The 14,081-nt window shown below is 36.4% G+C and overlaps 1 protein-coding gene across 1 annotated transcript; it reads left to right on the forward strand.

Annotated features, from left to right (window-relative positions):
• The first annotated feature begins 9,438 nt into the window (after positions 1-9,438).
• On the forward strand, positions 9,439-10,122 carry LOC149834479 (uncharacterized). The gene has a single exon (XM_090009374.1). The coding sequence runs from the start codon at positions 9,439-9,441 to the stop codon at positions 10,120-10,122; it is 684 nt and encodes a 227-aa protein (XP_089865500.1).
• The last annotated feature ends 3,959 nt before the right edge of the window (positions 10,123-14,081 follow it).

Consider the following 14,081-nt stretch of genomic DNA (forward strand, 5'->3'; position numbering starts at 1 on the left):
TAATCAAAAAATCAAATCAAATCAAAGGTTAAAGCTAATTAATTACTATTTTTTTGTAGAATCTTAAGATGCAATATGTGATTACTTAAAAATAAAATGATTTAATTAATCTATTAATTAGAAAATTGAATCACAAAATTGTTATGAGTTGATTACTAAACTCAATTGCACTTGAGTCCACTTTTTTACCATGTCATCAATCAAAGGAAATAAATAAACCTATCATTAAGGATGCCCAATAGAGACTTGCTATATCTATTTGAAACCAAGTGAATCAAAAGATCTACAATAGGAGCAGCTGATCAAACAGCTAGCTCTTAGAAGAGAATCAATTCAAGGAAATTCTTGCCTCGATTCACTCGCAAGTTAACAAGTGTTGTTCTCAATAAAGGTGCCATACATTACCTAGAAGCATTTATATAGAAAAAGTGATATAATAAAAAATAATTAATCAGAATTTCTAATTGAAGACTCCAAACCTTATCTTATCTCTACCTTCATTCAACATCTTTTTTTGGAAGAAAAATGATCATAACATTGTTATAGATATTGGAGGTAGAAAGAACTAAAAAGTTAATCCCTCGGTGCTTCATCTAAAATCAAACTGACATGAGAGAGCATACTGAGGTCTATGTATAGTTTACATTGAAAACTAAGTTTATCAAGGCAGTAATGTACAGGAATGTTAATGACCTTGCATGGGGTTTATAGCGTCTTTTTTTTTTTTGATAGGCAAGCTGGGGGGTTAGGCACCCACCAGTTCTACAATCATACGATGGGGTTTTGAACTTGCAACGCCCCAACACAAAGTGACGGGCACTAACAGCTCCTACTGCGCCCCCCCCCCCCCCCCCCCCCCCCCCCCCCCCCCTTGGGTAGAAACCATAGGTGTAGGTTGCATCTTCTCAATCAAACTTCATAGATGCATTCAGCATGGTTTATCTGATAAGAATCATCCCTTGGGTCAGTTCTTTGGATATAAAAACAAGACTTTTTTAAGTCATCAATTTTGGTATATTGTGGGCCATTAATTTTTAAAGATCTTAAAAAAACTACATGCACATCATAATCACGAGATCTAAAGCTTGTTTTCTACTAAAAATGGATGGAGATCATATCTATGGTCTGATCAACAAAAACATCAAGAATTTTGAAAATGTTACACTTATATGTATATATATGTGTGTAACACAAATGAGTCATACCAAAACTTAGCTGACTTGACCGATTCTACTTATGGCTAAGTGAGTGAGCCCATCACTTGGCCAAGTTTTGTTAAATCTTGAGTCATTCATTGGGTTGACCCAGTAAATGGCCATGTCCAACTGAGTCACCAGTTCGACTAGGTGACGTTTTAGACAATGGTTCCTCATACTAATCCACATGGCTAAATGCTTAACCTCTTTGACCAATCTGAACCTGCTTCACCTTCCGTCCATCCTTGAAGTCACCCTTTCTTCAAGTAAGAGAAAATTATGCTTATTTACCACAATCTTCATGTCGTATATTCACCTTGTTGAAGACGAGACCTATATTCCCATATTAGTCAATAATTCCAAAAGTCCCACAAGGGCTCCATTCATATGGTTAGAGAGAGGGGAAAATGGGGCCCTGCCCCGCCTCACCCCGTTTGGACCGGGGATGTAGGACATAAAATGAGGATGGAGGCGGGGATGGAGGTTTAAATCAAAACCTGTGCGGGAATGGACTTATGCTTTTCTCCGCCCCTCCCCGTCCCTGTCCTTCTTTAGGGATGTCAGTGGACTGAGGGGAAATGGGGCCCCGCCCCCACGTCACCTCGTTTGGACCAGGGATGGAGGTTAAAATCAAGACCCGTGTGGAGATGGAGGCGAGGATGGAAGGCAAGATTTTGAGACGAGGTTGTGGTGGAGACCTTGTCCCCCGCCTTGGTTCACTGCCATCCCCACATATGGTTCGGCGACATGTGAATGTCACCAAGTTGAAGGAATGTCCCGAGTCCAAACCCCATGGGTGGCATGGCACAAGGTCGAAGTTGGGTGTACTCACTGGCAGGCAGGGAAGACCTTAAGGGTTTTACCAACTGAATGCCAGCCAATGTGCAGTCGATGATGTGAAAAGATCATGTGCAATATGATTGCACAAATATGTATGCATTAAGCACAGGGTCTATCAGTTGTGGTGCCCAAGGCCTGATAGAGGGCGATCACATGCTTAATGCACAAATTTTGTGCCATGTGATTGCACCCGATCCTGATTCGTGGATGATAGGGAGGGGTGGATTATCCAAAATAAAAAATAAAAAAGGAGGCATCCCATAGTCAAATGTTTGGGTCAAGCTCGAACATGCTGCTGGTGCCTGAGATTTAGTTGTATCTTTCCTATCCTTGCTCATATATAAATAAATATATATATAGTCACTAGAATATGAAAACCAGTAATACAAGCATTTCTGACATTTTTTTTGTAAATCCAACCATGTGAATGTGTCCGGCATGGTGAATTTGCTAGGAATCAAATGTTGGATCATGTATTTTTATGAAAAAAATGTGATTTTTGAATGCTTAAATATTTATGAAGGTTATGAGTCATTAATTTTAAAGCCTTAAAAGATCTCGTTTATCCATCATAATAGGATGATTCAAAAGCTTGTCCTTATAAAACAAATCTTAGACCACATCCATATGGTTTGATTTAAGAGAAAAGATTAAAAATCCATGAAAATCTCAATTCACACGGCCATTCTCATATTTCCAATTCTCATATTCTAGTGACTATATATACAAGTATATTTTACATAAATATATAAAGTTGTGTTTGATTTCTTGTCCAAGATTGGACAAAATAGTTAAACAAAACAGACAGACACGTTCTATCTATTTTGTAACGATTGTTCTCCAGTGTTTGTTTAGACTCAAATAGAAAATCATATTTTTCTATTTAAAAATAAATAAATTATAAAAAAATAAAACATAAACCCTAAAATGCAAGAAAATAAATCATACATAAATAAAAAATCCTAAGCTACAAGAAAAATAAACCATTAAATAAAAAAACTATAAAATTAAATATAAAAAGCCATATTTCAAACCCTAAACAAAGAAAAAAAACTTTAATCAAATTAAACATAAAAAACCTTAATTAAAGAAATGTGATTCAATGTCCTAATCAAAGTAATTTCTTAGCTTTTATATTTAATTCAAACCATAGTTCAAAAAACCTTAATTTGAAACCCTAAATCAAAATGCCCTAATTCAAACGCTAATTAGAGAGAGAGAGGAATGAGGGGGAGTTAGGGAATACCCCCTTCCCACCTTCACCCTATTTTTTTTTAGAGCGTGTTACCACCGTTCCATTCCGGGGTGGAATGATGTTTCACCATTCTCCCTCCAGCATTTGGCATGGCAAGTGGAATGTGCAATCAAACACACCTTATTTAATTCAAGCTTGATATAATGTACACTTATTGAAACTAAAACAAAGGTCATCATTGCATAGTTTAAAAACTGAGTGATTCGCATCTCAATGGTGCATGGATTGACTCATGATTTGGCTGAGTGGTGATTCCTTTATATTTACTATAAAATATGTATATTTCTAATTGTTTCATATAATACATATTACATATACAAAGTGTATACATTTCGTTATTAATATATGCAAGTATATTATTGTTGACACTCAAGGTTCTCAACCAACATTAGTGTTTACCCATTGCGAAGTCAATAACATGACTTGTTGAAAATGAGATGCCTGTTCACACTCAAGAGGACTACGTGTGAGCATTTTTGAAAGGAAGGAAGTTGTTGCGAGGCGTACCAAACATATTCAAGCACATTCAAACATTTTAAAGGATATTTTTTTTTAAATCTCATTTGATAGTGTTTTTCAAAGAATATTTTCAAAGGTTTTTATTGTTCTTGGGTCTTTTAAAAGATAATTCAGTTAAAAACATAGCTTTTCAACAAATTAAAATTTACTTTGATCCAATATCATAGTGAAAAGTTATATCCAAAACATGTTTTTGGTTTAAAAAATACATAAAAATGACCATACTGTATGGAAAAAATATTATGTTTCTCAAAATGCCCTACAATTTTTACTATTCTCCTCATGTCCAAAATCGCAAATATTTGATTTTTAAAAGTCCATACGAATTTCTTAAATATATGTGAATTTTCTCTCAAAATATGTGATTATTTTTTATAGAATAGTTTATTTTAACATATTCGTATTTCTCTGATCTGACATCAAAAACTTATATTTTTATAGTTGTTGGAAAGCTAAGACATATGCCTATAACTTTTCTATTTTGAGTTGGAACCTAAAACTCCTTTAGAATTTTCATTTCTGAGTTTCAAAACTAGAATATCATCATACTTTGTAGATTGAAACAACCAAGCAGTCTATCTTTTAGATAATGTTTTGACTCAAAAAATAAAAGATTTAGAAAAACACAAAAAATAACAAAGAAACTAAAAAAATACATTTTCAACCAAGGTTGTTAAATGTGATGAGGCGAAGCGAGGCGTAAGCCTCGAGGCGTTGAAGCGTAAGCTTCATGATCAAAATAATAAAATATATAATATTAATAAAATAATAAAAATTTTAAATAAAAACTACTAATAAATGACATCACCAAGATGAGGATGCAACTCCTTCTAGTGTCAATTGCTAATCGGGAAGGATTGTCAGTCTTCCTCTGCCTTTTCAGAGTACTTTGAGTACTTGGCAGTATTGGAGGTGCTCTAGATTGTGCACTCTCATCATTATGTCCAGTTCTTTTTTCAGATACTACCCTAAGCAGGCGTTCTATCATTTTAGATTTTGGTAGGCCCGTATATTTCCTTTCTTTCCCCATGACAGCACAAATCACCTCCAGGAGCTCTCGTCGGCTCCATGATTGTAGAACCTTCTGGCCATTTTGAGAGTTCATACACTACCTCTTGTTTTTCTTCCATGGTCAGCTTGCTACATTTTGAAGGATCAAGAACAAAACCTAGAGGCATAAGCCCAACATTAGTTTAAAGAATCCCCACATTTGCAATCTAACGATAATCAAGAACTCAAGATATAGACTAAAACAAAAAATATTTTTTTCCTTGACATTCTGTAGAATTTTTAGTACCATCTTCCAGAACAACATCAATTAAAAACTAGAAGACATGAAATAAAGATTTGGTAGCTAATGAGACATTCAAAAATTAATGAAATTGTGCAGTATAAAATAATTTGTTCAATAAACCAGATAGAAGATAAGTTTGCGTAATAGAAAAGGTACTTCAAGGATCCACAAACTCCAGAATTTAACTATGTGAAGCCATTGATTTCCCTTTCACTTAGACAAGCTCTATTGGGCCTCATGACCACTAGTTCTGCTTATCTGATTCAGAGAATGCTTAAAAGGGGGAAATATCCAAATATTAGAACTAAACACGAATGAAACTATCACATTGACTTCACTTGAAGTTGAAAGTCTTAAACAGACACTAGATCACTCGGGCAAACCAAACGGATGAATTAATTCCGTAGGACAAGTAGGAATTTGCAGCATGTTCATTCTGTTGAGTGCTCTGCATTTCAGATGGCATAACTAAGCAAAAGAACAAATCCGGATTTCTTGTTCATTTTCTTGAGTCGAATTGGACAAGTTGGTTGCTTGTTTGAATCACACTATTCATTTCAAGGCATCTTGCAATAAGTTGCTTGAAGCCTTTATTGTACTGAAAGATATTATACTAAAAAGGCTTATTTTTTTCCAAATACAATGCTATTAATTGTAGTGGTGCAACAACCACAATGTATTATAAGACACCATGTCAATGGAGAAGCAAATTTTGTCAAGATAATCCTCCAAATTGTGGCTGAATCACTCTGATATATCTCAACATAAAATCGATTCCCACAGAAAGCATGACAAAAAAAGGACATTCATGAACCATTTTAACAGAAAAAGGAAGGTACAATAAATACCCAAAACATAAGAAATCAGGTACCAACTCTAATATGATATGTATATGATCTAATAAGAACAAAAAATGAACACTTGTACGCAAAAAAGGAGAAAGGTAAAAGGTTGACCTCCAGACAGCAACCAATAAACAACATCATGCATGAGGAAGTGTCTGATTAACTGCACCATTCATGCGATGGAGCATTCATGCAGGAGCTAAAACTATATAACCCTTTAAAAACAGAGATTTTTCTCTTCAAAAACAACAAATAATGGTCAACAAAACACATTGTAATCCAACATAAACACCCATATCGTGGAACCAACATAACAAAAGAAGACCACAACCAAAAAAGAAGAACAGAAAAGAAAAAGCAAAGAATAAAGGAAACCCATAACCATCAAAAGAGAAAAAAAAACATCCAGCATTTCCAATGTCATGCAACCTTGTCCACAAGCACGCAAATACCACATACACCATCATTTTCTAAACAAAAAAAACACGACCAACTCATGCATTCACCCAAGAAAAAACAATGGAAACAAGAAAGGCATCACCCATCAAGCATTGACATTGAAGAAAAAAACAAAAAAAAAGAAACCAACAAAAAAAGCAGGGAGAGAGAGAGAGGCGCCATGAGGGACGACAACAGCAATGGCGAGGAGGACGACGATGAAGAGTGGAGGTCAACCATCAATTCCATGGTGGCGGAGGCGACCACGCCTTCCCTCACAAAGAATCGACGACGATAGTCACTCTGACGAAGACGACGGCGAGGAGGCTAAGCCGAGGCCACCCAACCCCTACAAGCTGAAGGTTATACTCTTTTCCCCTTCACAAATTGCATTGATGTGCATGCCTTAGAAGCAAAGCGTGTTTCGACTTGAGGCATGCGCTTCACATGAGTGAAGCGTGCGTTTCAAGCCTGAAACGCTTCACTGCAACGCTTCAATACTTTGAGCGTGCGCTTCGCGTCTAAGGCGTATGCTTTAGGTATTGAGGCGTACGCCTCTCACAACATTGTTTTCAATGACATCTAAATCACTGAAAAATAATAAACAAGTGCTGAGATACATCCCTGACAATGTTCTGAAAAAAAAAAAGATAAACAGGTGCAGTTATGCCAAGCTCAGTTATTCTATTTTATTTTTTGGCCACATCCATAAAAATATAGAAAAACAATAAAAAAAGCAGATAGATCAATGCTTTATCTTTTTAATGCCACCGAGATTGCCTTGATCTAATGAATGGTTTGTGAGAAACGTCCTCTAGAATATAGATTTTTTTACTGTAGTGCACCCTCTAACAAAAAGGTAGATTCACACGATTTTTTTTGCGAACCTCATAAAGTCTGTATAAAATATAAGCAAAAAATAATCAATATTTAAGAGGATGAGAAACTTCACAAGGATGAGGATGAGAAAGTTCACATATATTTTATGTAAATATGAGAAATGCCACATATATTTTATGCGAGAATGAGGAAGTTCACATATATTTTATAAAAATTTGTGAATGTTTACATATATTTTATGCAAACTTTGTGTGGTCTTCCTCATAAAATATATGTAGACCTCCTCATCCATGGATGAAATATATGCAAACCTCGTCATCCTTGCAAATATTGGTTATTTTTTCTTATATTTTATGTGAACTTTGTCGAGTCTGCGAAAAAATCATGTGAATTTACCTTTTAGTCAGAGAGTATGATGTAGTCGAAAAGTCTATCTTTCAAAGGATGTTTCTCTTAAACTGCTCATCAGATCAAGGTGATCTTGGTCGCATTAAAAAGCTAAATCGTCGATCTGTCTGTCTTTTTTTATCATTTTTCTAGATTTTTGGTGCACGCATAATAATCAGGTTTGGGACAACTGTGCATGTTCATCTTTTTTCAGAACGTTATCGAGGATGTATCTCAACACTCATTCATCATTTTTCAGTGATTTAGATGTCCTTGAAAAGGTATTTTTGTTTAGTTTTATTATTCTTTTCTATATTTCTATAAAATCCTTCAATTTCTTGGCAAAAAATCAATAGTAAAGTCTGTTATAGAAGAAATTTGTATATCCTCAAGAGGTCGACACAAGTGAAAGTTAAAATAGTCATTTTGATGCCCAATATTTGTGGTTTTGGTTATTGGCAAATTTTGACAAATAGTGAGTTTTTTTTTAAACATTATTTTTATCATAGTTATTTTTAATAAAAAATAAATTCTTTAGAAAGTAAAGCCCACTTTTAGGGCAATCTTAACATTTCAAACCATCGAATTTAGTGACAAGCCATGAAGACCAATTGTAGAAGTGGATGTTAGCTTTCCAACACACTCTTTTGTCAAATGAACTTATAAATCTTGAGACATAGGTATTTTCCTATGATGTGTCAGAATGGGTCAAAACCCACCATTATCTCTGCTTATAAGGACTTGTTTATCAGTTCAATTAACTGACCCAATTAGGTAATGTCCAGGATTGTGAACATTGAAGAGAGTAGTTTGTGGCCGAACAATTGGTAACACTGCACCCAGATGGATTAAATGGATTTGGTGGGCTATCGAACTTTCTATACTTTCATATGAATAAAAAGTGAATGATCTAACAAGAAAGATCTCATCAAGGCCCAATCTACCTCAAAATCAAGATTTGATCCTGATTCAGAATGGACACAAGCTATATGCTTAACATATGCAAGTTAAATGTTGTTTTTGTGGATTTGGGCCGAAGGATGGGTGAAAGTGAAACGCCACCTCATGCGTCAGAACTATCTAGATACGGTTTAGAGAGATTCATACCAGATCTTAATACAATTTCAAAAGTGTGCAGCTTTATCTAAGTCCAAACCAACATGCATCTGAGTTCCAAACCCTATTGGGCAAAATCATTGTTTAGTTCATCTTCTCGTGCGATCTCAAGAAAGAGATGGATCTGGGTTGGAATAACGGAATTCAGGTTCTGGTCAACTAAGTTTTCATTCACGAACAAAGAACAAAGTTTGTGAGATACAATTGCTTCCACGACCCAGGTAGGGAAGTAAACGGGTGTGACTATCTGATACAATCAACGTAATGGGCTTCAGAGTCAGACTCAAACGAATAGAGGCTTTACAAAATCTGGATCCAATTAATATCATGTTGTACATTATTGAAGTATAACTCGGGCTCAAATTTGGATTTTATTCAAATTCAAATATCAGCTCACAAGTTCAGCCTATGAATCAGGGAAACAAATCAAGCCAGCCTACACAGAATAAATCGAATTTGAATTCAAACTTGAATTCAAATTCGAGTTTGAGTCGGTTCACAAGTAAAGCCTACAAACCAGGAAAAACAAGTTAGTTAAAATTAGTGTATAGTTACTATTCTGTTACTGTATGTAAAACACATGTATTTAATGATTCACCATTAGTGAATATACAATGTAGTTTTTCTGCGCACCATAACTGAGTGCGTCAAATCCGCTCTTCTACTATTTTCATGGTATCAGAGTGTATCGATAGTTGAGCATTATCAATGGCGTCAAGCACAACATTTTCCTACAACAATTCAACTTCATCAATGTCTTTGACGAGCTTAGATTCATCGTTCTATCTTCACCCATCTGATAGCCCTGGAACTAGTCTGGTCTCACAACCACTTATTGGAGAAAACTTTCCTATATGGCATTGGGCCATGTATATGGCGCCCAGTGCGAAGAATAAACTCGGCTTTGTTGATGGATCTATTCCAAAGCCCGACTCATCCTCGCCCGATGTAGCTTCCTGGAAAAGATGCAACAACATGGTGCTTTTGTGGATCCTCAATGCTATTCACAAGGACCTTGCGACAAGCGTGATATATGCCGAAACCGCAGTGGAAGTCTGGAATGAACTCGGAGAACGATTCTCTCAGTCAACTGGCCCTCGAATTTATCAGATCCAGCACGAGATAATCAATCATAAGCAAATGCAAAGCTCCGTATCCACATACTTCAATAAACTCAAGGGAATGTGGGATGAGTTATCCACGTACATTCTGATATCCACATGTTCATGTGGAGCCATGAAACTTTTGAATGACATACAACAACAAGAACGTCTCATTCAATTTCTTATGGGACTCAATGATAGCTTCAGTGCCATTCACATCCAACTCCTTCTCATAGAGCCCATGCCTTCCGTCGCCAAGGCATATGTACTAGTTATTCAAGAAGAGTGACAACGTGATGTAAGAAGTATATCAATGTCTGAATCAATTGGTGCACTGACTGAAATTGCAGTTGCCACTAAAACGTTTCCCAACCGAGAAGTTAATAATAGAGGACATCAAAATCGCCCTAGGCCAAAATGCGAACATTGTGGGAAACTCGGTCATATCAAGGCAAAATGCTTCTTTATTCATGGATTCCCACCACGCCAAGGAGAATCTTCTTCGACACAAGCCTACGCCAACGTCGCCAATGTCAATGTTGAGAAACTCCAATCGCAATTCACTCCAGATCAGTATGCGAAAATCATGGCTCTCATAAGCCAAGGTAACCCAAACCCCATAGCAAATCTTGTAGGTATAATCTCTTCTCAACCCAAATTTATGTTTTTGTCCACAAGCCAAATATGGGTCATAGATACTGGTGCAACTGACCATATGACCAACAATATTCACAACCTAATCTCTCCTGTACCATCCAAATGTCCACCTGCAGGTATGCCTAATGGTTTGACCAGTCAAGTCACACATTTTGGCAATGTCGAGTTATCATCCTATCCAATGTCTTATGCATTCCAAACTTTCAATTCAATCTAATATCTGTCAGCAAACTTATTCGAGATAATAACTGTGAAGTCGTATTCATGAAAGATCATTGTATTTTGCAGAACCCTCACTTGAAGACGAAGATTGGAGCAGGTAGGATGCATAATGGACTATATATTTTTTAGATGAATGGTAAAGTTGCTTTGAATGTTAATTCATCAGCTCTTTGGCACTTCAGACTTGGACACTTGTCAAATTTTAGAATTAGTATCTTGATTAATTCAAATAAAATTTCAGCTGGTATCATTCATGATCCTTGTTCCATTTGTCACAAGGCTAAACAATCTAGATTACCTTTTCCTCAAAGTTCGATATCCTCCCTTAAATCTTTTCAATTGATTCATTGTGATGTTTGGGGACCATATCACACATCATCCACAGATGGGGCACGATATTTTCTCACTATTGTCAATGATTTTAGTCGAAGCACTTGGATATATTTGATGCGTTACAAATCTGAAACGTTTGGTTTTATCTAACGTTTCATTTCCCTCATTTTGACACAATTTCAAACTCAAGTTTCAAACATTCAATCCTACAATGGAAAATATTTTTTTTCGAATGAAATGATTATGTTTTTGGCCAAAAAGGGGATCAATCACCAGCATAATTGTGTTGCAACGCCTCAACAAAATGGGGTCATTGAACGCAAACATAAAGATTTGCTTAACATTGCTCGTGCGTTAAGATTTCAAGGAAATTTATCCATCAAGTTTTGGGGAGAATGTATACTGACCGCAACCTACCTCATAAATCGAATTCCATCACAACCACTCAATGAAAAATCACCATATGAGATCTTATACAAAAAATTGCCAAATTACAACCACCTTAGGATATTCGGATGCTTATGTCATGCGCACAATATACACGCATCTCACAAATTCGATGCCCATGCCTGAAAATGCATATTTATTGGATATCCTTATGGTCAAAAGGGTTATAAGTTATATGATCTCGACAACCAAAATATTTTTATAAGCCGTGATGTAAAATTTTATGAAAACAATTTTCCATTTCAAAATAAATGTGACTCCAACAATGATGTGTATGTCATTCCTAAACCTTTACCAGATTCAACTGAAATGAGGCCTAATCCAGTCACCATATGAGATTCACCAAGTCCCGATTATTCCCCTGAACCCACCAACCATATTTCTCATCGTGATTCAACCACAACTCAATCCCACTGGTCTGCACGTCATCACAACCCTCCACCATATCTCTCTGATTATATATGTAGTTATGCTACTACTCACTCACAATCAACGAATTCAAGTGAAACTCTGAAAGGTACTCGTTATCCAATTTTCAATTATCTCAGATACAATAGATTCTCACCATTCCATCAAGTCTTTCTTGCAGCCATCACTCAAACCTCAGATCCCAAGAGTTTCACCCAAGCCATAAAACACCAATATTGGCAAGACACAATGGCAAAGGAAATTCGTGCTCTGGAAGACAATCACACTTTGTTGTTGGTCCCACTGCCTCCAGACAAACAAGCCATAAGTTGTAAATGGGTCTACAAAACGAAATATAAATCAGACAGGTCTATTGAACGTCACAAGGCTCGACTAGTAGTGCGAGGATTCACGCAAATTTATAGACTGGACTATCATGACACATATGCGCCAGTTGCCAAAATCACCACTGTCAGGTGCCTTCTTGTCGTCGCAGCCATACAGAATTGGCACCTCTATCAGATCGATGTGAATAACGCATTCCTCCATGGAGATTTACATGAAGAAGTATATATGCAAGTTCCACCAGGTTTTTCACGAAAGGGAGAGAACCTTGTTTGTAGACTACACAAGTCTATATACGGTCTCAAGGAATCATCCCGCAACTGGTTTTCCAAGTTATCATGCTATTTGATCAAATTAGGATTTACGCAATCCAAGGCTGATTATTCACTATTTTCATTCAAAAGAGGTGTTTCAATTACATTGGTCTTAATATATGTCGACGACATTATTTTAGCTGGAAATGATCTCAATTACATCCAGCTTCTCAAGGCCAATATCAACCATCAGTTTCAACTCAAAGATCTTGGAGTGTTGAAATATTTTCTTGGTATTGAAATGGCATGGTTGCAAAAAAGGAATATTTATATCTCAACGCAAATATACCCTTGACATCATTAATCAAGTTGGTTATCTAGATGCTCGACCAACGTACGTTCCCATGGATCCTCTCCACAAACTTACTACTGATGTTGGACGCCAACTTCAAGATGAGAGTGCATATAGAAGACTCGTTGGGAAGCTTATTTACCTTACAATAACCAGACCAGATATAATGTATGTGGTGCATAATCTAAGTCAATTTATGGGCACACCTCGACAATCACATATGGATGCAGCTCTTCGTCTTGTTAGATATTTAAAGAATACTCCAGGGCAAGGAATTCTTTTATCTAGCACAAGTCCTCTACAACTCATTGGTTATTGCGATTCTGATTGGGCCACATGCCCAATAACCCAACGTTCCACAACTAGATTTTGCACGATGCTCGACACAAGTCTATTGTCTTGGCAAACCAAGAAACCGACCACAGTCTCCCGATCTTCAGTTGAAGCTGAATATTGGTCCATGGCCACCACCAGTTGCAAGCTTACTTGGCTGAAATATCTTCTCTCTGATTTGGATGTCAATCATATTCAACCAATGTGGTTATATTGTGACAATCAAGTAGCTCTACATATCGCTACAAACCCTGTGTTTCATGAACGAACAAAACACATCGAGCTCGATTGTCACCTTGTTCGAGACAAGATTCAAAATGGTTTCATCCAAACGTATTATGTTCCTACTTCATCTCAGCTAGCTGATATATTCACCAAGGCACTCCACCAACCAGCGTTTTCGAAACTTAAGACCAAGTTGGGTGTGTATGACCCACACACTCAACTTGAGGGGGAGTATTCAAATTCAAATATCAGCTCACAAATTCAGCCTACGAATCAGGGAAACAAATCAAGTCAGCCTACAGAGAATAAATCGAATTTGAATTCAAACTTGAATTCAAATTCGAGTTTGAGTCGGTTCACAAGTAAAGCCTACAAACCAGGAAAAACAAGTTAGTTAAAACCAGTGTATAGTTATTGTTCTGTTACTGTATATAAAACACATGTATTTAATGATTCACCATTAGTGAAAATACAATGTAGTTTTTCTGTGCACCATAACTGAGTGCGTCAAATCCACTCTTCTACTATTTTCATATTTGTACTCGAATGAGAAAAGGCTTAAATCAAATTTGAGTCCAATTATCATTTAGATTTGGTTTTGCTTACTGAGTCCAACTAAACTGGCTCGGATTCAGTTGGATATGGCTTTGGCCCCGTTTATGGCTCACATGG

This window comes from Nuphar pumila, chromosome 6 (genome assembly GCF_984573655.1).
Source record: "Nuphar pumila chromosome 6, dmNupPumi1.hap1.1, whole genome shotgun sequence".
NCBI classification, from domain to species: domain Eukaryota; kingdom Viridiplantae; phylum Streptophyta; class Magnoliopsida; order Nymphaeales; family Nymphaeaceae; genus Nuphar; species Nuphar pumila.